This window comes from Anas platyrhynchos, chromosome 28 (genome assembly GCF_047663525.1).
Source record: "Anas platyrhynchos isolate ZD024472 breed Pekin duck chromosome 28, IASCAAS_PekinDuck_T2T, whole genome shotgun sequence".
In the NCBI taxonomy this organism is placed as follows: Eukaryota; Metazoa; Chordata; class Aves; order Anseriformes; family Anatidae; genus Anas; species Anas platyrhynchos.
In genome coordinates this window covers 3,716,537-3,743,079 of record NC_092614.1, presented here as the reverse complement: position 1 = coordinate 3,743,079, position 26,543 = coordinate 3,716,537, and the positions used below count along the sequence as shown (strand labels likewise).

At 45.3% G+C, this 26,543-nt stretch overlaps 1 protein-coding gene across 21 annotated transcripts in view; it reads left to right on the top strand.

The window, feature by feature from the left end:
- TANC2 (tetratricopeptide repeat, ankyrin repeat and coiled-coil containing 2) overlaps window positions 1-26,543 on the top strand; it is a 283,394-nt gene that overhangs the window by 156,684 nt on the left and 100,167 nt on the right. For 14 of the 21 annotated variants that reach the window (XM_072028945.1, XM_072028943.1, XM_072028946.1 and 11 more), the window contains 3 exons: window positions 299-409; window positions 17,633-17,781; window positions 23,634-23,820. In XM_072028945.1, coding sequence (XP_071885046.1) covers window positions 299-409; window positions 17,633-17,781; window positions 23,634-23,820 — 447 coding nt within the window. Of the gene's footprint in view, window positions 1-298; window positions 410-17,632; window positions 17,782-23,633; window positions 23,821-25,085; window positions 25,238-26,543 lie in introns of those variants that run through there. The other 7 variants (XM_072028961.1, XM_072028958.1, XM_072028955.1 and 4 more) reach the window with 2 other exon arrangements.

Sequence of the window (26,543 nt, the reverse complement as noted above, 5' to 3'; positions counted from 1 at the left end):
CCATTTGCTTCCTATAAAAAATTTATTAAACAAAGTAGGAAAGAAAAAAGGAAGTGTTTAAGAGTATCAAGAATGTGCCTCGATACTCGCACGCTTTAAAGACTGTGCAGTTTGAAAGTTTTAACAAGAGCCATCTCCTTTGTAAAGAATGCAGATAATTTTTTTTCTGGCAAAAAAAAAAAAAAAGGGTAACCTGATATGAGTCTGACAGTGTCGTTTAGTTAAGTGCTTCCATCTGTTGCTTGCTATTTCCCTTACTCATGACCTCTCTTTCTTTCTCCCCCCTCCTTCTCCTTAGCCCCTTTGAGGAAAGCAAAGTTTGTTGAGAGCCCTCGAATCCCAGAATCTGAGCTTGGCTCACCAACACTTTCTTCAGCCCAGAAACTGGACGTTGATGCATACTGCCCTGGTAAGCCGCATGCGAAGGGTCTGCGTTGTGAGGGAGAGCCGGCGCTTCCAGCCCAGGAGGCTTTTAAATGGCATACGGCTCCTTTTGGTAGCTGCTTGATTGGACCTGCCCCAGCCCAATTTTGGTGACTTGGAAACCCGAATAAGTGTTAGTTTCTAACTGATGCCCATTTACATTTGGTGCTTGTGGTCGTGTGTGCGTTCCAGGCTAGCCTCGTGGCCACTCTTAGAATAATGTAGAAGATCTAGAGAGTTGGTTTTAAGTAGATAAAAATGATCCAATAAACATACTACTTTAAATTTAATTTTTAATTATGGTTTTCAGAGAGGTTGGGATAAAAACACATTTCAGAGATACCGTTCTATCAACTGATGTGAAATGGTGTAACCTTGTTTACCTACGTGCAAAAAATACTGCTTTTCTGTTTTTTTAAGGAATAGCTTCCAATTTATGTATCCTGTAGTAATTGTTCTTAAAAGCATACATCTTGGAGGAGGCCTCTGGAGAGCGCTGGTCGAAACATAAATAGAAGTGGGTCGTGGCTCTCCCTGGCTTAACCCCGTGTTCGTCTGGCTGCTCGGGCAGGCAGTTGCGTAAATATCATCAAGCCCAGACAGACCTCATGCAGATGTGCGAATGCCGTTAAATCTTTATTTAGCTGCGTCTTGCTGTGAGCTCGGTATCAAATCCCAAATTCTTCCTGGCTTGGCGAAGCGGTGGGGGAGGCTGGGGCAGAGGTGTCACACCTGGAGGAGGCCATGCCCAGAGCAACGGGAAGAGGTTTTTTAATTTTTTTGCTGAGTTCTGCCATTTCCTCTCCAGGCTTTCACTGGTTTATGAACCAAAGGGACTCGTGTTTTGCCATGGATAGAGGAAAAGGATGTCAAGTGTTTTGGGATGGAGTTGTAAATCCGTGAAATGTTCCTTTTTGGTCTGTAGCTGTGGTAGAGGAGGTTGTACGAATAAATGGTTCTCTGAAATCAGGGTATCGCTTCTGTCTGTGCATGGTGAGTCTGAAGAGTATTAGTATTCACAGTTGGAGGAATTAATTGAATGGTGTCCAAATTTTGAGTGCGGGCTTTCTTTAATGCGTTTTGTTTGAAAGAGGGGGGTATCTTAGAAAAAAGGCAGTCCCTGTGCTTGAAAATACCTCCTTTGAGGGCAGAGTTGCTGTGAAAAGCTCTCTTTCTTTTCCAATGATCATGAATTACAATTAAAATTTTGCTGTTGCAGCCCTTTCTTCTTTTAACTGAATAGCTTCAGCTGTCATGTTTGTAATCGTTAATAATTATAAACTTCTTATGATTGCATCCACAGAGAATTATAATTGAATTGTAAATTTGGCTTAAAAGCATAAATTCCACATTGCCCTATCTTGTCGTACGTCTTGCAGACGTGTGTGTGTGTGTGTGTGTGTGTGTGTGTGTGTGTGCCTCTCCTTCTGCCCCTGGCTTCCTTTGCCAGCGTGGTTTGAAGGTGCAGGCATCCTCCCAAAGCCCACAGCCCAGCAGCAGGCGGTGACAGTGGCATCTGCTTTTTTTTTTTTTTTTTTTTTTTTTTTTGCCTTTTGATCTCCTCCTCTTGCTGACAGCTTAGTGATCTTAAAGGAAAAGTGGAGTTTCCTAGTGCCTTGAAGCGTCATTAAAGAAACATGAAGCATCATTAAGAAAAAAAGGAGAGAGCAAGAGAGCGACTTGCCGCAGTAGGTGCTGGTGAGCAGCACGGACTTGGAGCAAAGGCAGAAATTTGGGCTTCCAGGAGGTTCCCCAAGGCCTGGGTGCCAGAGTGGCCTCGTGGAGCCTGGCTCCACAGTTCCTGTATGCTTGGCACTGAGCAGTGAAGCTGGCATTTGTCGAGGTCCAGAGGCTGCAGTTTCTGAAGCACCACGCCAGGCTGATGTTAGAGGTAACCAGCGGGTGAAGAGGGAAGAGAGGAGCCCGCTGGGGAAGGATTGCTGAAGCTGTTCATGGAGGAGGTTGGTGGGATGCACCGTTACCTCTTGCAGTCCTGCAATTCGTTCCTTCTTCGACATGCCCGGCAAGGAACCTGTGAGCAGTAACTTCGTGCAGATTGGCCCTTTGCTGTGGAACAAACGGGAGGGAGCTCAGGGGATGAGACCCTCGAAGGAGGCAGGTGGCTGAGAAGGAGTCTTGTGTAAAGAAGGAAAGAAGCAACAAAGATCTGGATGAACCCGTGGGGACTTTGAGCACTGTCACAGTATCCAGCTCCTGATGGGAAGGGATGAATCCCACTCGGGACTGTGGTGAAGCTAACAGGCAGTGCTTGTAATCAGCTTTCTAAGGAATTACAGCTCCTTTCTTCAAAGCTAGTCGTGCTGCAACCTTCTTCTGTGGGGTGTGTGTCCAGTGAGGGACATGAGCGGGCAGTGCTAAATGCTGAGTGTCTCCAGGAAAAAGAAGTTGGAGGAATGAAGCTTGAAGTTAAAACAAGAAAAAGAATAAAGTTGGAGATCTGCTAGAGCCTAGCAATTGAGTGGAGGTGGAGTGGTTGTAAAGTGATCCCTGACAAGTAATGTAATTAATTATACACTTAAAGGCAGTTTAAAACACTAAATAGCAACGAAGAGAGAACATTATCTACTCTGCATATAGAAATGATTATTTCAATTTGAGATGCCTAGAGATGAAATTTTGCTCAATGCTAAAATGTTTATTTTAAGGCTCGAGGCACATTTCAGCACATTTCGGGGAGGTGGTTTCCTCAGCAACCATTGTTCCACCGCTTGGCCTCTCCTGCTGCTGCGGGGAATTATTTCTTTTGACATGTTGCAGTGTGAATCAGTGTACGAGATGATGCACGTTAGAGATTCAACACTCAAGGAAGGAGAGAGAATAATAAAGTGGCTGGTATTTTTGAGGGAACTTCTAGTAGAAAGGACATAGTAAAGATTTAAGCTTGTCATACGAGGTTTTAGAAAGCCATATTTTTTGGTGTGCCCAAAGAAGGCAATTCGATTCTGTAAGATGGATTTAATCTATTTACGTGAAAGCAGAAAGTGCCCCACATCTTACAGTTGTTTGGTTTAAGATGATGTCAAAAAACTCATCTGTGACTTTGAGGAACACATTTCTCTCAATTACATTACTGTAACTCATTTTGCAATCCTGGCGGTCATTTAGTTGAACCCTGCCTGTTTTGACTTGGGATAGGCAAGGTGGAGAAGTTGTTGCTTGTTTTTTTACTTAGCAATGACTCTGTAAGGAGAGCCTGAGAGGCGGTGGATCCGTCCGTCCTCCCTCCCTGTTCCTGCTCAGACCTGGCAGCACCTTTGGGCAGAGCAGCTCCCATTTTCCTTCTTGTCAAACACAGCGGCTGTGGCACCACGCTCACAGCCATCGCCTCGCTGCAGGCAGGACAACGTGGCAGCGCAGGAGCTGACCTTCAAACCTCTGTTACTCAGCAATTCAGAACTTTTTTGTGATGGTCTGGTGATTCACAATTTAATCTGTAATATTTTTATCGCATCTCACTCTGTAGAGGTGGCACAAGCAGGGAGTGGTGCACTGGCTACCTGGTTCTGCTTCGCTCTTCCTCACAGGGCGTTTTTCTTTGTGCTGCTTTTTGTTTTAAGCATAGCATCTAAAACACGTGCGTGTTTTGACTTACAAGTGCTTAGGAAACCTACTGGAAGCAGTCTGAGATGGATGGTGCTTTCAGGTAATTGCTTTTTCTCTTAGATCCACGTTTGCAGTTGCATTTCATGTGATTTATTACCTTGCCATTACGTTTCAAAGGCTAAGTATGTTATGACATTATCTTTTACTGTGATTAAATTCTTCTTTGGAAATTTTGGGACACAAAACTGTCTGGTCAGTGGGTGTCTGCTTGTTCCACGCAAAGCTGGCAGGCGTCTGCTTCCATTCCTAAGGGAGTCAGTTAGGTACCACCGCGGCGCTGCTGCCATCACAGCACTGTTGTTTCCATTCATCTCGTTGCTCCTTTTTCTCCCTCTTTGGTTAAAGTATCTCTGGGGTTGACATCTGCTTGCTTCCACTTCTTTCTTTTCATTGTGTAAAAATGTCTAGTTTTCATTTTACGCAAACCACACGCTTCTCTTAAACACCACCAGGACATCTTTCAGGTGTCAGAGAAAGCCCTTCAACAGGGAAGGGGTGAGGCAGAGCTGTGCTCACATTGCGTGTGGTGAAAAGGTAATAAGCCAAAATAAAACATAAGAATAAGCCAAAAAGAAAACCCCCAAACAAAAAGTCATCCGGCAGGATCCTTGTCCAACCTCGGTCATATTAGCCAGTGCTGGGCTGGGAGGAAGGCCGGGGAATAATCAAACAAACCGTGGCCTGACAAATGGTTTTACTGTTGAGTCTTGTGGCTGGCCCAGCGTTCTCAAGCCCACTGACCTGAAGGGAATGGGAAATCGTTGCGATCGGCCCTAATTGCAGCAGAACGGTGGCAATTCCCTGTGTCGGTTGCTATGGGAGCCATCGACTTCTCCGTGCTTCTTCTGGGAGCGCAGCGCTGTTCAGAGATGGAAACGGCCTCAAAATAAACCCGGCTGCGATCCTGAGTCTGCGATAAGAATAGCGACAGCATGGTTAGGGTTTGAGGAGTGTCTGCTTGGGATCAGCCCCAGGGCACTCGCTGTTATGTACAGATAGGCCTAGAGGGGCCTTCAGGCACCTGGGAGGCGGCAGCTTTGGGAAGAGGCCTGGGGTTGCACTTTGGGGTTTGTGGAGCCAGTCTCTTCGTCATGGGGGCTCCAGGAGAGCTGGACATAACAGGAATTCCTTATTCTATGTTTTAACTGTTCACTGAGTTCAGGTAACACGGTATTCCTGAAGCTTCCTGATGTGATCTGCAAACCGTCAGCTTCCCCTTACAGCCTTGGATTTGCTTTCAGCTATCTGGGGAAAAAAAAGGGGGGAAGAAAACAGCTTTAGGAGATCCAGAACCTGTTCTTATGAAGAACTGTCCAACTTCAGAGAGTCGCAGTGACTGCCAAAGCACCTTATCTACAAGGTGCTTGAAGTGTGTCCAGCCGCGGGGTTCCCTGCAGCTCAGCAGCTTGGGCTGGGCCCGTCTGGATGGATCCTGGAGTCAAAAAGTCGTTTCACCTCGTCAGACAGGAGTGCTTCCCTTCCCTTCCTCTACTGGGAAATGGTAACTTCTTTTTGCTAACACTTTGGCTTAGTGAATATTTGTAGCTTTCTGTCTTGCCAGTAAGTAAATATGTACCCAAGCAAACTGGCCCTGTTGACTTTGAAGCCGTCGGCGATGGGCCTACAAGGATGTGTGTAAAAGCCTCCTCGTTTTCACATCTGAGCAGACATGACACTTAATATCACACTTTGCAGTATGCAGGGAGCATCGGAGACCTTCCCTGTACTGTGTACTTAACCTCTGCATTGCTGATGGACAAAGGCAAGGTCAGGCTCTGCATAGAATGAGTGACTCCCTGCAGAGGAGTTTCCTTTTCTAGGATATAATTTCTTAAAACAAGGAACAAGGGCAGCCTGCACTGATGCTCCCAAATACCACAACACGTGCGGTATGACTGTGAATGTGTGATGGCCTGTGATGCAGAGACATCCGAGTTGTGTGGATTAGTTGGGAACAAGTCCTGTCAGGAGGCTGTTGGGTGTCCTCAGCAGCGTGGGCTGCTTGGTTTTGCTCCAGTGTTGTGTCCCGGTGGCCATCCATGCTGCTGCGCTGTGTTTGGGTGCTGGGCATTGTGCCATAACTGCAAGTAAAACTGAGGATTCGATAAACTCGGATTGTTCCAGTGGGTGGTGTGGATGGGACAAGCGCAGGTCTCAGAGCCTTGACCCAACGCGGGTCTCCACACTGGCCCAGGAGTCCTTGCACGCTCAAATGCCCTCTTATCACATCATCTGCCCATGGCTCCGTCTCCAGCTCCATCGTTGGCCTGACACACACAGCTGTAAAACAGAATTACCTCTTACGGATGGGACAAAGGCACAGCTAATAATGACATGTCCGCGTATATTTCAGGAGGCTCACTGGACCTCATAATGAGGGAGAACTTTTTCAGAATTTCAGCCTAAAGTAACTTCAGTTCTGGCTTAGATAAAAGGACACTGATTTAGCTCTAGTCTGACGTGTATGGCAAAGGTACAAAATACCCTGCCTCAAGTCAAAACATCAGTCATATTCAGAGGTTGGAGTATCCAAACCAAAATCTTTATCCCCAGATTGTCCTTTCTTGGGCAGAAAAGACCCGTCGATACTTGCAGTTCTGGGAAGGCACTACATGTCAATTTAGATTTATGAAGCCATCTCGGCTTTTGTTCATCTTGTGGTAATTCCGATTCCACTCTGCATCTGTCAAACTGAATTAAATGCGCACTGCCATGTGCTCGGTGTTTGCCACGAGGGCAGTGTCTGCAGGTCCCAGGGCAATGGCAGCCCTGACCCGTCTGTGACCGTGCTGTCCTGTGTCTTCAGGGCTCCCGCCTGCAATCTGTCGGTGTCGTTACACGAGCCTAATCCTTCATCTTAGCTCCTGAGCTGCCCGTTTCCTCAGGAGTTATTCAGGCTGTGGTTAATTTAGAGTTAGCCTCAACCTTTGGAGTTCATGCTTGTCATAAGTGGAAATACTGGGACCCTGAGAGGAAGGAGGAAGGAAATAATGGTAGGTGGGCTTCTTGGTCATGACTGCAAATTAGTCGTCCCTTTTCCTTCTGACTTGGATATTTCTTCCCAAATATTCTGCAGTTTAGTAGAAGTGATCAATAATTCTACTCTCTTTGTTCCTGATGTCAGTTTTGAGGCAGTATTAGTTGGTTTCAACTTTTGTGGAGGCAAAAAGTGAATATTCGCTTTACCAGCTCCGAAGATAATAGGAGGGTAGATGTATCTGTGGAAAACTGCTCAATCCTTGTAAGAGCTTGGTTCCCATGTCATAATGGTTGCATGAATCCGATGGATGCTTTCTTTGTCCCTTAACCAAAAGGCACTTGAACTCCAGGGATGCTATGGAGAGCTTCTCATAAGGGAAAATATGCAGTGCTCTGAAAGCCACACCATTACTTCTGCTCTCTTACCAGTTGCCTTGACTTCCTATCACTCTTCGGGACTGCAGAACAAGGACTTCTTTATTCTTTTCCAGTGTGAATATTGTTCCCGTTGCTGTAATTTGTTTTGATCATCAGTATTCTCCCCATCCTATCTGTTCCTTTCTCTTGGTCAGCACAGCTGCACTTTTGTGCTGAAGAAAGGAGATCAATTTGCTCATAACCTCCCGCAACCGCTGCCTGCAGGTGGATTGCCGACTGTATTAAGCAGACTTTTGGACATTTGATGTCACTAATTATTTGAACTTCTAATCGTTTGAAAGATAATTACTTTGAATCCAAACATGAAAAATTTGGGCCAGCTGCCAGCTGGAAAGGGCAGATAGCTCACGGCCTTGCTGGAAAGCACTGATTTTACCACCGCATCTTCAAGGCCCTCCAGAGGCCTGTCGCTTACTGCAGGCTCCAAAATTGTTGTCTTTGGTCTGAAATTGCAGCAGTCTTCCTCAAACTCCTCCATTTGTTCCCGAGTTTCCTGCTGGGTTCTCTTCTTGGCACCTGTTTTGGTTGCCTGGCGGGAGGAGATGCGTCGATGTGCGAGGTTATGTGGGTTCTGTGGTTCTGCCTTCCCCTGTTAGCTAACTTCAGCGTTGGACTTCCACCCAAATGACGTGAGTAAAATTGCAGCTCTTGCCCTGTGTAACTTAACCTTGCTGAGAGGAAGGCTGGTGGATCGGATTCTGAGTTGTGTAAGGCCTTCATTGATATGGCTTACGTTTTGGAGAAACTACAAGTATTAAATGGATCTCATCAGAATGGGCAACGGGGTCTTGCCGCTCTATTAGGTGCTGAAGGGATGTTGATTAGAGACCCCAGGTATTGGTTGCATTTGAAAATAACACCAAAAAGCATGGAAAATTCTCTGTTGCATTTGCAGTTGTTACTGAAATCATCTAGTTTTGTGAAAGTCCATGTGAGTACAGGAAGCAACGGAGGTGCTTGTTGCAGTAACGAATACAGAGCTGTGTGATCAGCTCATTTTGGTAACTCACAGTTTACAATTCTGCCAACATGAGTAAGTACTAATAAGTCAGAATCATCCAATAATGCTTTTATACTTGATGCTCTAATAGCTGGTGATTGTAGATTATTCATCTCTGTCACAGCTTCCATACCCAAACCGCACTTTTGAAATCCCAGGAATCTAATGGCAGTAGGTTTGGGAGACTGTTGTTTATGACCTAAAGGCTGAGGTCATGATTAGGTCTGATTTGCCTTGAATAACATTTATTTGGGAAAAGTGCTAACATATCGGCTGTAGGCAAAAGAAGGTCTTGGTGCTGTCCGTGTCTTCCCTCACTCTTACAAACCCACAGCCTCCCATTTAACAGCAGTCGGTGGCTGCAGCATCTCTCCTTGATGTAACTCAAGTTATAGCTTCCTGTACGCTGATTGTGTTTTGACCAGGCAGAGCTACCTCGCAAGAAGCAAGGACACCTGTAAAAGTCCTCTCTGCAATTTCTTTCTCCCCAAGGAATCAAATGCTGGGACCATGGCTGGATGCGACAGAATGGATTCTCAGTGGCCTCTGCCACTCTTGCAGCAGCCGAGGGCAGAAATGAGCATGGTTTTGGAGGTGAACACCTAGATCAATTTTATGCAGTAGCAGCAATGTGTTCTGCACACACAAGTATGCTTCTGAAAGTACCCCGCCACCCTGCTTGTGTCACCCGAGGCACAAGCTGGCCCCCGCCTGGGGACGCTTCCCATGCAGGCATCGTTGTCGTGCTGGGAGCTGTGCATCTCCGCCATCCCTGCCAGAGCTGGGCAATTCCCCAAACGGCAGGAGGAGAGGATTTGTCCAGGCTTCTGCTGGAGCTGTGTGTAGTCCAGTTGACTGTTGGCACCATTAGCTTATTTGTGCTTCATCCCCAAAATAAAGCTTCTTACCAAAGCTGCCAGATAGCAAGGCCAGCTACTGCTGTTCGTTTGCTTCCCAGCAGTGGCGTGTAACGTGCGTTTGTGAGGTTTGTGTCAGATTTACCATGTGAAAAATTGTAAGAGAAGAGAATATGAGAGGTTTTGGGAAGCAGTTGCGGAAATTCAAAAAGCATTTTGGGTGGATTGTGAGAAGCATGCCTAATGTAGCAAAATAAATACACAAAATAATATTGGATTATATTGCTCAGATTTTAGCAAACATAATATTCAAAGGGAGTGGTTGTTCTTTTTTGATTGTGAATCTTAAAAAGGAAAAACAAAAAGCAAACAAAAGCCCCCAACCAACCCGGGACATCTCTTTATTAATAGGAGTATAAGAGCTCATCCCCAAACCTGGCTGGAATAAAAGGTCAGCTCAGAGAGCTAAAAGCTAAATAGTAAATAACTATATTTAGGAGTCAAGGCCTTTCTTCAGACAGTGCTCGATGAGAGGGTCTGTGTTCAGAGATGGGAGAGCAGAGCCACGTTTAGGATCAGGTGATGTGCCGAAGATAATGTGCCAAAACTGTGAGGGACGGACGAATTGCATCTCTGCTCTGCATCGGCGGAGGGCTTGCTGCCTCTGTCATTTTGTCCTTGCTGTTTTAAAGAGCTCAGGAACCTGTTCAGGGAGCTAAATGTAATCTTGCTTTTAGGAAATGTTCCGTATAGCCAGGATCCCATTTATGGTAATTGTGGCCTTTTTAAAGGGATGTTTAGTGATTGATTGAGTGTCCTCTTATTTCCTCCATTCTCTTTTCTTCAGGAGGTAAATGAGAGCTGAAATCCAAGGAAATTCACCCCCAAATAGGAGTACAGAGGGTTTTTTTCAAATCTAGAACACGAAATACATTGAAATAGATTTGATGATAGCATTGAAATTGCATTTGTTGCCTGTCTGTGGCTCGGTATGGCTTCTGCTTAAAAAAATGACTGTCTTTCTGGCAGTGTGCTTGAAGGAACACACAAGGACATCCACAGCAGTGGGGAGAGCTGGTTAGGAAGCAGTTCTTGTACGTGGTGCCGAGGAGAATTTCTCGTTTAAATTTCTCAGAGCAGACATCTGTGGAACAAGGCGTAACGGTGAGAAGTAACGGTGAGAACTTCTGCAGCGAAGGAAAAAGTCAGCTTGTTACGGGAAGGCTGGCAGCAAGCAGCAAGCCCCTGAAGCTGCAGAGCCAGAGCAGGGCCTGGAGCAGGGCACGGAGGCTGCGGGTTGGGGCAGAGCTGCACTTGGAGCACTTCCCTACTTCAAAGGCAGGGTTTTTGGCCAGCCGGAGGTCACAGCTGAAGAGCAAGATAGATTTATAGTCCTAATTACAGAGTTATCAATTCCAGCACGGATTTTGGTTGCCTGTTTGCTCTGTTGCATTGCAACTTGTGATGAACCAGCACAAAGGGACAGACAGACTTTGCCTGGCGCCTGGCTGGGTACGATTTTGTTGGTGGGAATGTTTCCCCTCACTCTTTCAGAAATAAAACTAAGTATGATAAGAGCAGCGGCACGAAAATATGCGTTAAAGCAATGCATCTGATGCAGTCTTCATCCCGTATTGGTTACATTTTGAAAAATCTCTTCTCGATGTAAGCAAGAGTAATGAAAAAACCTTTCCATTAATACCGAGATTAGGGGAATATGCAGAAATGGTCAAGGGCATTTGCCAAATATAGCTCAAGTATATCCAGAATAACTTAAAGCAGATGTACATAATAATGGGACAGATTTGGGTCACATGGAGAAAGGCAAGTCTTTGGATAACACTCTATGGTTATGTAATTGAAGATCAAAATTGTAAATGGCATCGTTTATTTCTGGCAGTCCATAGGTGCTCAGTCTTTGCATGCAACTGTTCTATTTTTTTCCTTGCTAATTTTGAGGATTTTTGATTGTTAAAACAAATCATTCATATTCAGGCAAATTCTGTGATGGGTGCCACTAGGCGAGCTGTTACCCAGTGCTTCTCGTTAGACACTCGCTGAAGAAGACTTCAGATGTAATTTCAATTATATTCAGTCTACTTTTGGAATGAAAAGTGTAACCAGTACAGCAAAACCATTCTGTGGAGCAAAGATATTGTTAGTTTCTTGCAAGGGTGCTACCCTCCGTCATTTATCTGCAAGATTAGACGATGGTAGCTATCAAACAAGGCACAGAATTGCAAAATAGATCATAAAGAAATTTCATTTGGTTTTAAGGAATTGCAGCTGAAATGTGTGGCAGATTTCATTATAGGAATTGAAAGAACTAAACAGAAACAGTATTTTAGAATGATAATGTTCAGAGCCGTGCATTTTGAATGCTTTCTTGAAAAGAGCAAACCTAATACACTGTGCTTATGAGATTATAGATTTGATTTCCAAGGAAATGTTGTGAACATTTATGAACACTTATGAACCCTCCCTGGAGAGAAAAAAAAAAAAAAAGACAAAAAAAAAAAAAGACAAAAAAAAACAAACTAATGAGAAGCAAGCTGAACGCCCCTGCTTTTGCTTTTGTCAGGGATGCTTTTCAAGATCAACTGTGGCCGGGGTGGTAGCAGGGATCTGCCAGGATCCATGCAATTGCTCCTGGAGGGTCTAAATCAGGCAGATCCTGGGGTGGATCGCAGAGGTCCTCAGACATAGCTGAGATGGGTCAAATTGTTTGAAAGGAAGAATTGGAGGTGTTAAATTGCTTGACAAGCTCAGGTTATAAAGTTTTTGCAGTTCAGTAAAATAATTTATTAACTCAAAGGGATGGCAGGAGTAGCTGGAGAGGATGGAGATGTGCACTTCTGAGGTTTGGTAGAACTCTGGAAGCTGAATTATTAAAGAAAAAAAAAGCTGTGCGCGCGCCTTAGGTACCTACGCTCTTTTTGAAGCGTCTAAATCATTGAGGGCTGGGTTTAATTATTTATTATTGCTAATTGCTTGGGTGTAATAGTTGAAAATGGTTCTCACGCTGTCAAAGCAGTTAAGAGCCCTTTGCCAGACGTGTCCCCGATGGTTGCTCGGTCTCCTCGTATGGCCTCAGCTCCTTCTCTGCCCTTTCCCTCGATGCCCCGGGGGCCCTCGGTGACCTTGCTGCTGCGGCCATCGATCGCGGAGCCCGATGCTCCATCCTCAGCCTCTCTGGCCTCTGCTGCCCCAACCTCGCTCCTGGCCTCCACAAGGTTCGATGCTGAAGCCCAGCGACCTTCCAGAGCCCTCATCTAATGAGCCTGCTGTTCGTCTCCTGGCCCGTCTGATCCTCTTCTGGCGTCCCTTCCAGTATAATGCAATCCAGAAGTAAAATAAATAATAGTTTAATATATAGACACACATATAGATGGATATATACAAATAATATAAACAAATAAATCACAGCGTGCTCTTCATGGGCTAGAGATGACGAAAGGCACATCGTCCATTCTCATTTCTTGTTTCTTTTACTTTGTTTTCCGGTCTCAGAGTAATTAAGCCACAATTATGTTGGATTTTCAATCTTTTCTCCGGTACCGTTAAGTCCAGACGTAGCAGCATAGTAGGGTTAACTGGAATGTGTACTGTGTGTGTGTGGCTGGTATTGGTTTGGGATTTTTCCCCTTCCCTGTGGCTTTATTGGTAAGGAATTGGAAGTTGTTGCTGGGCTGATTTAATATTTTTTTCCTGTTCTTTTCCACTTCTGAATCGCTGTGCATTCAGCAGTGTTAAGACTGCAGCACTGTGATTTATGGTTTTCAGCATTCTTCCAAGCTGAGAGATAAAAATGCCAGATAGCCTAAACACGTGTAGTATTTTAATCTAAAAGGACAAACTGTTTCACATCTCTGTGTAGGAGCCTTTATTTATTTCTGTCATATAATGCTGCCGTTACCTGTCTCTTCCGAAGATTAAGGATTAAGAGAAAGCAGTCTCCTTCAGTCTGTTTTGTTGTTGTTGTTGTTGCTTTACTGAAAATTGGATTGCCTATTTCATGTGGCCTTCTGAATATTCTTCCTTTGCTTTCCGTTTTGAAGATATCTTTTATTTATGGAAAGGTCACTACGAAAGAATCTGAATGTCTTATTTTCGACTTCATTTATTTTTGCAGTGTAAAGTAAGGCAGTTTGCTTACATTTTTCTTCCCCAAAACAATCCCCGTGCTGTTTGGACAAATTACCTCTCCTTCCAACTAGACTACAGCTTTTGAGACTAATCTATCTCGGAGCTGAGGGTGTTCATGGATTTTTATTTATGTTATTAGAAATAAGCAATTCACCGCAGTGTGTTTGTGCTCCGTGGGCTGCATCTGTGATTAAAGTCCTTGGACCAGCGGCACACATCAGTAAATCTCTCTTGGTTTTGACTCTGATTTCAGTACCTGAAATGCTGACTCCGAGCTTGGAGCACTTGTTTTAAAATTACCCGTGACAAAATCCAAGTGGGTAAAAGTTGCTCTATTAAGTTCCAGGCTGCAGAGGGAAATCATTTTTAGTAAGATTCTGGAAAATCATTTATTGTGTGGGGATCTGCCAATGCAACAGTGTGTGCAAAGACAATGTAATCAGGAGGAATTTCGTGTCCAGCTAAACTCCGATACAGGTGAGGAGGCTCGGGTTAGCCAAGCACGTGCCAGTTGCGGTGGGTCCCCCTGCCTTGGACCCACGGCCAGCTCAGTGCAGCTGGGCTGAACAAGAAAAACCTCTTGCTTAAAACCAAACAAGACATAAACGACTCAACCAGCTAACCGAAGATGTCAGCTGTCATAAAAATGCGAGTTTCGCCGTCTGATGGCCGCTGGGAGACCAGCGGGGGCCCAGGCAGGTAGGCAGAGGCGGCTGAGGAGCGCGGCAGCAGCCCAGCTCGCCCCATTCCCTGCAAAAAAGCTTTCCTTTGTTATTTGTGTGTGTATGTATATATATCTACGTGTATATACATGCATACCCACCTTCTGTTGAACAAGGACACCAAGGTGCAGTCCCTCAAACTCCTTCGAACACTTTGGCACGTCCAATGGAGCAGGGAGTTAAGATTTTTTTACTCGTTGAAAATTCCTGGCGCTGAGCATTTTAGGAAGGTTTTTAACATGACTTAATGTTTATGCAGAAGCGTACGACTTGATGTAGCCCAACGCAGCGGCCCCAGACCACGAACCACACTGTGATCTCTCGAATCTGCTCCCTTGATTGCCTTCAGGTTGGTGTGTGCACAGCCCAGCACCTCGCTTCTGGGCACTGAGACACTCGCGGTCGCGCATTGGAGCTGGCTGTAGGGCTTGGTTTGAGCTGCTGCAGTTCATTACAGCAGCACGGTGTCAGAAGAGCTAAAAATACCGTGGGCCAATTCTGCTCTCGACTGCGCGCTCAGATTTCCCCAGTGAGGTCGGGGAACCGAATGCGCTCAAGTGTGCCTAAAATGTGGCTGCAGCATTAGCTGGATAGCGCGCGGTGCGGGGAAGAAGTTGTGCCCTCTCTTTGAACTTGGAGAGCGAGTATTAGCTCTTACTGTCAACTTTGCAAGGCAACTTACAGCTTCTTTCCATAATACCCATTCACAGGCCTCTTGGAGCGGCTCTGTCTCTTCTTTGACACTCAATTAAACAACTGCACTTATTTTTAAAGACCTAAAACCAAAAGGCATAATAATCCGGTACGGTGGTGCTTTGCTCAAGTTCAAAGTTATCTGCACTTTGAAAGCCCCATTATAATAAAATAATTGATAGTTCTGCACTAAGTGGGATGCTCGCAGAGCTCAGCGCCTTCAGCTGCTGCTCTCTGTCTTGTGTCTGGCTGGGGAATTAGGGCTGCAGTCACGGCTGCTGCCTCTGCATGACGCTGCACCTTTTCGTGCAGGGACCTGAGATGAGCATATAATTTTATTTTAGAGGTAAAAGACAGCTTGTGCCCCTTGGAGATGCTTTAGGGATGGTGCGGACACGGTTAAACCCAGCCTCACAGGAGCAAGTTGTGCTGTTTGTTTTGAGAGCGGTTCCTGACGCTGAGCAGAATTCGTCTGACTCTGCCCAGCCGGCCCCGATGTAGCCTGTAAATAAATTGCTCTCGAGTCTGAAATAACACATTTCAAACTGAAGACTTCAGTCTTGCTTGCTGGCCTGCTGGACCCACTCCCTGTGACTGGCCTGGCCTGGCACGAGCCCACACGGCGCGTCCTTGGCAAGCAGCGCAGCTCGGCCGCCTCTTCGTGAGCACCATTCCAGAAACTTGCTTTTCTTCATAAGCTTCACAGAATCACAGAATGAAAGTATGGCTGAGGTTGGAAGGGACCTCTGGAGGTCACCTGCTCCAACCCCCTGCCAAGCAGGGTCCCCTGGAGCATGCTGCACAGGATCCCAGCGGTGGCTTAGACGCAGGAACCTGGGCTGAGTGCTTTTCCCCATGCATCACTGCAGCGGTCCCATGTGAAAGATTTACAGTCGGCTCTTCCCTAATTTTAGACCAGTACTGCAGGAAATTGGAGGTCCCACCAGGTGCTGTACAGAGCAGAAGGAAGCTCTCAGACGTGCACAGCTCTGCTCTGACCTTTTACTTTCTGAGGAGTAAAAGTGAGCATGGTTTGAGGATCGTTAACGTGCTCTGAAACCAGCATGGGGGGGGATGCACAAGAAGCTTTCAGTAATTACAAACTGAGCCATATCCTACATATAGATATCTAGGATAAATTCCAAAGTCGACTTTTTTTTTTAAAGCAGAAATAACCTTGGAAATCAGAGTCCATATACTTTTCATTTTACGTAAATGTATCTGTTCTGAATTTGACTCCCCGGGATGGTAAATGCCCACAGATTGAATGTGGGTGGTCAGCAGTTCAGAAAAATTGGGCCATCCATCTAAATTTGTCTCTATCTTAAACCTATCCTATTCACGTCAGCGTTGTATAAAGCAGTACAATAGGGATTCAGTAACTTAGAAGACAACTTCTGTTATCATACTCCATAATCCACTTTCATAACGGTGAAGTCACCGTTTAAGGACTGCTTTGGATGCTGATCTGCCAAAGCTGGCGGCGTTTCGGGATGCTGACTGTCGTGTGAGATGCTCCAGGGTTTCTGATGTGCCGTGGTGCGGGTGAGACACCAAGAAATTGCTGTAAGCTTCTGTGAGATGCACATTTGGAGGCTAAATGGGAATTTCTGGAAGCAGCTGGCTTAAATTTACTGAGGTCTTGTACGTATCCCAGATTCTGTGATTTGTGGTTTTCAGTTACAGTTATCAAAAAGTTATATTTAAAGCAACATCTTTCTGCTGTAGCTCCAGGCTGAGTGCTGGAGCACCCCCGAGCCAGGACAGAGCTGGGAAGCAGAGATCGGCTCTTTTCCAGATTGTACATTATCAGATGAATAATTAACTGTAGACTAATTGCAGATCCTAATTAGTCTCCTACAACTGCACTAAACACAGTATTGCTTCAGTGTAACGTGGAAAGAACTTGACCTTCAGGCTTTAATGACAACACTGCTGCCGTGCGGGCAGCGAGGAACTTGACTTTCAGAACCTGACTTACCTGGGGATGCTACGGATCAAAAAACCTCCAACGTTTTTTGACAGAGAAACTTCAGGAAAAAATCATCCGTAATTTTGCTTTTTGACTTATTTTTTGTACGTGATGGGGATTTGGCAGGTGGATTTTATGTTGTATTGTAGCCCATACTGTGGCTGCACAAAAGCTTGGTCTGTGGAGCCCCGTGCTTTCCACGTAACCTTGAGCACGGCAGAGCCAGCGATGATAATGGTCGATGCACGTGGGTTTTCTGTCCCGTTCTTTGCCGTTAACCACTCGGTAGCGTGGGTTTGCTGCTGAGCATCTCGTTCAGTGCTGTGGGAACAGGAAAATGAGATGGCACGTGCAGTGTTGAACTCACTGCGGGTAACTGGAGGCAGCTTCTGTGTGAGAGGGAAGGGGAGCGCTCTCCCTCTCGATTGTTCTTTCCAGGAAATCTCAGTTCCTGGCTGGCTGTGTTACTGCTGGTGCAGGGAAAGAGAGATGAATGTGCTTGCTTCCATATCAGGTACTGCAAATACAACGAGCAATGGGAGGAGAACTAACAGCCAGAGTTAGAAGAAACGTGTATTGATAGCTGGAGCAATGCAAAACCTAAAATTAATGATCAATAAATAACATTAAGACAGACTTGAATGATGTGAATAACCTTGAAACCCGGATGCAGAAGTTACAGTGTGAAAAGTTAGCTGTGTTTTGTTGCTAAAAACACTGAACAATAGCCAAGAGCAACGGTTCCTGTCTAAATCCGTGTGTTCCTCTTCCTGTTTAGGTGACGCTGAGCAGGAGCTGGGACCCCCTCCATCCGTAGATGAGGCAGCAAACACACTCATGACTCGCCTGGGCTTCCTCCTCGGAGAGAAAGTCACGGAGGTACAGCCAGGGCCCCAGTACAGCATGGAGGTGCAGGACGAGAACCAGGTACAGCAGCTCCTCCGCTCTTCCTCGGTTTTACAGCAGTAACTGGCTGGGCTCTGATCAGGATGCAGCATGGGAGATAGTGGTTATTTTCTAATTATATGGCAGCTGAGTGTCTCATAATGGTGAAATGATTGTTGTGAGGTAGAAGGTTGTATCTCCTTGTTAAACAATGAATCATCATTACACTGCAGCAGTACATGTTTCAGGGATCAGCTGCTCCTGTGTGAAACAGCTTCTGTTGTTTTTCTGTTTCTGCAAATGTTGTAGGAGTGGGCAGCGTTTCTAATCAGATTACAGTGATCAAAATAATCTGTACTTCCATGGCATCTTGTGTGCAGTATTTCAAAAGCATTTTAGCAGTGTTGCATAAAGACTCGCTGTGTCTCTAGGAAGTACAGGTAAGTAGTAATAATATTTTACAGATAGTCACAGATTTTGCTCTTTTCTTGCCTAGCAAGATGAGTTCATGCTTGAAAATCGATAGAGAAAGCAGATCATAAAACCTTTGTTGTGATTGAACTTGCTACATCCTCTTTGGTGGCTGCAAAGCAGAACAGCAAAAAGGTCAGGGTCATGGCTACAATGTCAATTTTGTGGAATCTGCCTGAGTTTCTTCCTGCCCCTCCTCAGCCTTGGGCAATACGCCCACTTCCATCAGTGTTGATAAAATGAGAATGAAACTAGGAGACAGTTTTTCGGTTTGATTTTTCCATCAGCTAGAAGGACAGGCCAGCGTGTGGTGCAAAAAGGCAAAACTCAGGAGCCCAGCTGCAATTCTCTCTCCTTTTACCAGTCTTTGTGTGACTCTGCATGACTCCATCTCTGTTTTAGATATCCAACATAGGCACATTTCAGAGGATCCAACTGACAGTCCTGAATTCCCTGAAAGAGTCAATAACAAGTGGCAGCCATAAAGGTAGTTCTGGCATTAAAGCTCGATGCCCGTCATGGCCCTAGGAAGCTTGGTGCCCCTCGGCAGGAGGCAAAGGGCTCCCCTGAGCCCATCATAAGAGGTGGGGATGCTCCTGGTGCAGGAGGCTCTAGGTCCCGTACCCCAGACTGAACCAAGTGATTTTTGGTCTTCCATCACCTACATGGCCCAAAGGTTTAATATGTAAGATGCTTGAACGCCAAGAAATGAGTTCTTGTAATTTTTTTTCCTTTAACACATTCATTAAGCTTTTAATGATTTCATTCAATTTTTTATGCAAGTTTAGTGGATTTGAAATGTACTTTACTATACATTGTGCTAGAAAATGTACTTTTAACAGGCACCTATTTGAACTGAATACTTCAAAGCCCAGCAGAGCTTTCTACTATAAATGGCTCCTTTTGTTGTTGCCTTTTGACAAAAATTAAAATCCCATCTTTTCTCTAAAGCAAAAGATGTCTTTGGAGAATAAATAAAAGAAAAATCTAAAGAGAAACAGCGGAGAGTTGTCCTCTAAAATAGATTGATATCTTGGGCTGTGTGCTAATTTTTGCATGAAAAAGTTTTGTGAGGCCTTTGAATGCTATTCATGTGCTAGAGAAGATAAAGAGAGGCCGGTTCCTCAATTACCGAGTTAATTCTTTTTCTTTCTTTGTGAGCCTCTCCTGCTGCCAGCTCTTGCCTTGAATGGCACAGCACTTGAGGTTGGCAGTGACCTCCGGAGGGCATCGCATCGCGCCGCCCGCTCCCACCGGGCTGGCTTCAAAGCCGCACCGTGCTGCTCGGGGCTTGTCCAGCCGAGGCTCAACAATCTCCACGGATGGAGACTCGACGGGCTCTCAGGGCAACCTGTTCCAGTGCTCGATGCCTCCAGCTGCGAAGGGCTTTTTTTCTTCTAGCTGGTAGAAAATTTCCTTGCTACAACCTGCGGCTGTAGTCTGTTGTCCGTCGCAGTTCAGAGAAGAACGGGGCTGTCTTCTCTCTAACCCCCTGCAGACCGTGGAGGTTTTCAGCTCTCCCCAGGTGCAATTTGGCCTTCTCCAGGCTGAAGGAACCCAGCTCCTTCAGCCTCTCCTGCAAACCTCTCCGACTCCTTCCCGAATTGATTTCTTCAGCCACCACGCTTCAAGGGGTGTTGAAAATCATGCAGAAAGACGTTTATGGGATTTGCAAAGATTAATTCTTCCATTAATCATTGATTAATTAAAACCTGATTGACTACTAGTTTGCACTTGAATTTAAAAATGAGAACAATTTTCTAGGTTTTCATGCATTAATTTAAATGGCCTGGGCAAAGAAATGTTCTTTGTATAAAAAGCTGGGACTTGGCTGCTGCTTGTTATTCTAACCATGCTTTGCCTTCTGAAGCGAGAAAATAATTATTTGCAATCTCACCAGTGCTGAGCTAAAGTGAAGATAAGGAGTAGAGGTGTTCTCACTAAAACTGCCCCAATCTGTAAATCGGCACATTCCATTTTCATTCAATTGCCTTGTTTTGAATATGTCAAAGGATATATTCTCTAATCCAGATTGCTATGAAATTGCATGTCATATGGGCTGTCTCTTTCTTAATCACGCTTTCCTTAATGAGAGATCACAAATGCCAAAGAATAAATCCTTTTTCTCCTACTTTTTGGGAAACTATTTTTCAACTGTACTGGCTGCCAGAGAAGCACAAAGGACAATGGGCCTGTGACAGAACAGTTTAATTTTTCAAAGCTTAGTGAAAACGTGACAGATGAAACAGCAGCAATAATAATAATACGGAATGTTCTGTCAATGGAAATTTATATTTAAAACTAGCACAGAGGAGCATTCTTCTATATCAATACAAAAATAAAACATGTCAATCAATGCCAAGTGATATGCCGTGTTATTTAGTAATTTCCAGTTGCAAGTAGCTTGCTCCTAAGGAGCTGCATTGATAATACTGCAAATAAAAGAGCTTATAAGAATATCACTTCTGGCATTTCATGAAACAATGATGTTATCAGCTGCAGGAAAGATGATTGTACCCCTCTTGGACTGAATTTTAATCTGAAGAGTAAATTTTCTGTGTTTTAAGGTTAGTGGCTGTTATTTTGCTAGCACTGAGATAAGTTTCAGCAAGGATTTGTTTAAAATACTGCTTGAAACGGGCATAGAAAAACCTTGCCATAAACAATTCATAGCAGTAATCATGCTTTGCATTCTGAAAGATCCCAAACGTGAACTGATAAAATTTTTAGATGCTGTAGTATCGTTTAGGCTAGGAGCAGTGAAGGAGCTGAATCACAGAGCTGGAGAACAGCTGAGGCTGAAGGCACTTCTGGAGATGTCTTAACCCAACCTGCTGCCCGAGGCAGGCTCAGCTCAGAGCAGGTTGCTTTGGGCTGTCTCCAGCTGGGTTTTGAACATTTCCATGTCTTCTGTGTCAGGGGCACGGTGGTCCTTTGGCCTATCTCCAGTCTGCTCATCTTGAATGGGGGAGCCCCATCAATGCTGCTTCTTTCACTGCCTGAACCTCAGAAGTAATGCTACCTGATACCCGATGGAGTTTATTGTACTGTCAGTGAGTTAAAGGAAATCAACATTGGAAGACATTAACTTAATAGCTCGGGTATACCGATGGGGTCTGATCAGCTGCAGTAAATCTGAAGAGACAGTCCCACGGTAGCGGGTAGCTCAGTGCAAGCACCTGCTTGATTCACGAGCAGCAATCCCAAAAGTGCCCCATGTAGGTTGCATTAAGAAAGACGTACACCCCAGCAATTCTAAGTGGAAAAAAATAATGGAATATTTTCATTGAATACTGGCACAGAAGTATTTTTTAATTTCATCACTAGTATTAATTAGTTAGAAATAGTTTTGGAAAATTAAAAATAAATCTAGAGAAATCATGCCAGCATTTAGACATCTGAAGACTGCAGCAAGGGAAAATGAAAAAGGTTCACTGAGAGGAGGCACGTGGCAGGTGCTACAACGGATGCGTGCAACCAGAGTGCCCAGGGAGCCAGGATTTATAGAGCAGCCAGCTTGCCGTCGGTTCCTAGAAGGCTACTGGGGGAAAAGAAAGATCTATTTATAAGTGCCTCGAACATAAAAGAAGGGAAAATAACAATAACCGTGATCCACTAGTGGCTCTGCAAATTGGATGGGGAGAGGGGAACGTTGCTTTGTTTCTCCTGAGGACTTCAGAGGCTGGTCTGGTGGCAGCCGTCTCGCTCGCTGGCGGGATGTTTTATATGGGTACCGAAGGGAGATGATAAATTTCTGGAAATACCGACATGGTTCATTTTCTACCATGATGCAGTCTCAATGTTTAATACAAAAACCTGACGCGGAGCCATCAGGTCAGTGCTCCAGCCCCGATATACCAACGTGCTCCTTCACGTCAGTTGAGCACAGTTACACTGGTGCAGGAGCAGAGGCACGGGGAGGTGCAGGAGGGTTGGGGCATCCACATGGTGCTGCCCCAGAAGCCCACCCATGGCACTGGGTGCCCCTTTTTTGCCCCACAAGCCTGGGGATGATGCTGTGAGCAAGGGTTCTTACCAGCCACATTGGGATTTCTTGGCCAAATTAGATTTCTTCCCAGTAGCTACATGTGGGATCTGGCTTCGAATTTAAAAACCAGTGAATTCTCCACGTGTTGTACTTAAAAAAAGTCCACTCCAGGCACCATTTGAGCTTCAAGTATAGAATAGTGAGAAGGAAAAAAAATAATCAGACTTCAAACACGTTGTGCAGTTTGCAAGCGTGATGCTTTCTGTGGTCACCCTGGGTTCAAATGCTGTGAAAAAGGGAACAGGGATCTGCCTGACTATTGGGGAAGCATTCACATGGAGAACAAGAAATCTCAAACACGTTCCAGATAGGGAATTAACTTCTGCTGGTCCTTCCTTGGGACTGGAACCATTTTGTGACAGTGAAAAAAAAAACACAAACCTGTAGGCAGAGGCGAAAAGGGCTTTGTTTTGTGAAAGGGAAGTAAAAAGTTGCACGTTTGGTAAGCTATTTTGGGATGGCTGCTCTAAAGTACAGGGTAACGTTGATGAAGTTGCTATGTTGGGTAGACAGGAGCACCTTCCAGTGTCAGCGGGTTTGTTGCTTACAGATATTGCAGGATGTATCTCCAGGAGGAGCTTTTGCCAGGGAAGATCGTGTATCCAGCAGCCTGCGGTTAGAACAAGGGATCTGTGTTGTATCACAGCTTGTCCCAAATCAAATTCAGGAATAATTTTGTTTTCTTAATAAACTGATCTCTGTTCTCAGCATCAGATGTACAAGCTCTTCGAAGTTTCTTGCACACAGTTTCAGATGGGTTCATTCCAAAAAAACTTTTAAAACACCAGTCTTTTTTGTGCTGCTGCATTTTCTGTTTTGTTCTGCCTTTGGAGAGCAACCTTTTCGCTGGTATGGGTTGGCTTTTGGCTTTCTTTTTTTTTAAAAAACAAAACTAAACAAAACAAAAAAAAACCTTTCTATGGTGGGGAAAGCACGCCGGTCCGGGGAAGGGCAGTCTCGTATCTAGATAAGGGATTTTGAACTTCCTCTTTGCAAGGGTGTGAAACCATTGTTGCTTTTCTTGAATGAAGGAAACATTTACAGGGCAAAATAAAAATTGCAGTCCCGCTGAGATTTCTGAGCAGATGTAAATGGCACCGAGGTCTTTGTAGGATTTCCTGCATATTATGTTTCTTGCTGTAAGTGAAGGTGAGATCATGCTGTATGCTTATGACCCTCAAGATTGCTACTTAAACAGAGTCACAGACTTTATCTGACTTTATCGTGCTAGTTTATTTCTTAACTTTCCGTTCCACGTTAACAGACTGCTCAGCATTTTAATGAAGCGTGCAGTCAGGCAGTTGCTAAATGCCACTTGCTGGATGTTTCCCGCATTGCCCGTTGAATGAGGAAGCTGGAACTTGCTCTTTTCCAGACCTCCGCAGGAACGCAGCGCATCAGCCCCTGCTCCACGCTGACCAGCAGCACGGCCTCGCCGCCCGCCAGCAGCCCCTGCTCCACCCTGCCGCCCGTCAGCACCAGCGTCACCGCCAAGGACTGCACCTATGGGGCCGTCACCAGCCCCACGTCCACGCTGGAGAGCAGAGACAGCGGTATCATAGGTGAGCGTGCCACCTCTCCCCTTCTTGCTCTCAGTTAGTTCCCCTAGTGCTAAGCCAGGCAGCCATTGAGGGCTTAACAAGCTTTAGTTTGGGTAATATGTGTGTGTTTGATAATGAACGGGGCGTTTCCATGTTATTCGTGTTAATGTTTCAGTAACCGAGGTGAATTACACCTCTCTGTCCTCAGCTCCTGATAAATAAATTCATGTAGAGCTGCTGGGAATTGGGAAGAATGTGAGCATACTCTGTTTGATGCAAAGTTTTGGGAGTTGTTTAATGGTAAAAGGCAGAGTTTGCCTCCCTCGTTCTATTTTTGCTTTCCATGTGCCTCCCGCCTTTGCTGATTCACACACTTAGTGCAATGTTTTCTTCCCAACTTTTTCTTCCCTCCTTTAATTCTAGTGAGGTTATTTTTTCTGCCAAGTTTTTCTATTGTTCTCTCATCTCCCTCAACTTGCTGTCCGTGCCCATTTATGAGTGTGGAGATGCTAATTTAGAGAGATGCAAACTTTTTGGCCCAAGAAGTGGGACGGGGATGGGCAGTGCCAGGCAGTGGCTGCTGCTTGGGGCTGCCATCTTCTCCTGCTACCTCGAGTGATTTGAGAGTGATTTGATCTGTTTTTTCAGCATTTTCCTTGTGTTAAGTCCCTAGCCACTCTTCTTTTCTGTTAGGGGAAGGAGAGTGGATGATGCTATTACATTCATAGTTCAAAGGCTGTTGGGTTTTCTGTAAAACTATTTGGTGGGGAGGAGGCTGTGAAACGTGTTCTTGTGTTACATGTGCAGTAAGTAGTTTCTCTGACTTCTACCATAGCACTGTTGAACTCATAATTTTAGAGGATTAATGAGAATGATTTTAGATTCTCGCTAGGCTCCACCTCTTCCTAATTGCCAGTGTAAAGGATCTCGAGCAAATAGCATACACAGATTAATTTGTGCTCACTGGCTGTGAAAGCACAATGGGAGGAAAGAAATTGCTGTGTAACATCAGGCAGAATGGCCCTAGCATGGGTGTCCTCACCAGGATTTTATGTTGAGTGTTTCTCCAGCTAAGAATACTTTGCCAATGGTTTATATAGTGCTTAAAGAAGGAGGGAAACAGAAAAAGGCAGGTTGATAATTCAGGGAGGTTAGTTGTACGAGTGATTAATATTTTGCTTGGCTGATCAGGAAATCTGGGCTTAGTTCAGCTCCTGTATGCCACAGAAACCTTTGTAGCACTTCTGCCTGCATGATCTTAAAATGCAAATATGTAAGCTATTCTGAGCTGCATACCACAGTAGGCTAATGGATTCTGGGAGAGCTCTTTGCGGTGTCACACACCCTGCGGGCTCTGTTCGCGATGCCCCCTGAGCTGGGCTTCCTTCCCCCTGGCCGACAGCAGCCCCGCGAAGCCTGCTTGGGTTGGAGAATGGTGGTGAGTAGAAGTGGGCGTTTGATTTCAGCTGGGTCCTGCCTCTCAGCAGGGTCCTGCAGGTAGGTTTCATCCGGACATTCTGGTCCAGGAGAAAGGCCGAGAGGTGCGGGTGGTCTCAGCGGCAACCCCATGTGTCCCAGAAGAGTCAGCACGATGCTGACTCCTGGTGGGATCAGTTGTTGAAGCTTTTTGCTCAGACTCTCTACCGTACCCTTCTGTCAGTAGGTCTATCCTGGCATTTTTTTAGTCGAGAACATTTTTCCCCCCCGACAAGGAAGATTCTCTTAGCAGTTCCTTTCAGGAGCGTAGATTTTTTGCATGGAAAAACTGGGAAGTGAAAGAAGGTGGCTTATCCCAAGGCTATGTTAATGTATCCCAGATGGAAAAGTCATGTAAAAATATGTTCGTATGGAGCAGGGGAAGCACTGTTCAAGGCTCCCAAAAAGCAGTGCTTTCCTCTTCTTGTGTCAGCACTCAAAGGAGAACAGGAGATTTCTCCCCTTCGTTGTCCCCCCTTCACTTTGACAATAGGAATTTCAACACCTCCTTATTCCGGCCTTTCATGGAAGCTGGGCAGCTGCAACAAATTGTGGGGGAAACGGTCTTCTCCAGTCACACTTTCCAGCAGCAAAAAAAAAGAAAAAGGGGATTTTTTAGCCAAGCCTGTTAGCCTGTTTCCATCCCTCTGCTGTCTTCTGCAAGGCTCAAGGGCGGCACAAGCTGGGGGAGGCAGCGTCCCCGCGGGATGTGGCTGTGGGGTTTTGTCATTCTGGCACTGTTTGGCTGTGAGCTGGGCGTGCAGTGATTTTGTAAGGTGCTCTCTGCACACCAGCAGTTCCCTAGGATTATTTTCACTGCAGAGCACAGCAGCCACGTTGCCCACACGCGGAAAGCAAAGCAAAGCTCCGTCGGGCTCTGCTCTCCCTTTTAGTAACACATCAGCTCCTTTGTTTCTGGAGGGTCAGGGATCAGGTTTCCCTCCCTTGCATTCCTGCTTTATTGGATACAGATCTTCTTGTGTGCATTTCCCTCTGTCGTGTTTGCTCTCGGCAACGACGACTGAACTGACATGGCTTTTGGGCTGAGGGGCTTTACGTGGTACCTTAAAAGTGTAAAGCTCTTGGAGATTTCCATGACAAAGCCACTTGGATATTTTTTTTTCCTTGCCATTTTTGTGGAGAGAAAGATTAAACGTTTCCCTGGTGTTTTGTGTTTCCTGAGCTATGATCCCTCCTGCTCCTCTCAAATAAGTGATGTGAACGGTTAGCTCGTGCACCTCCACAAAGGTGCATTTTTATAATAGATG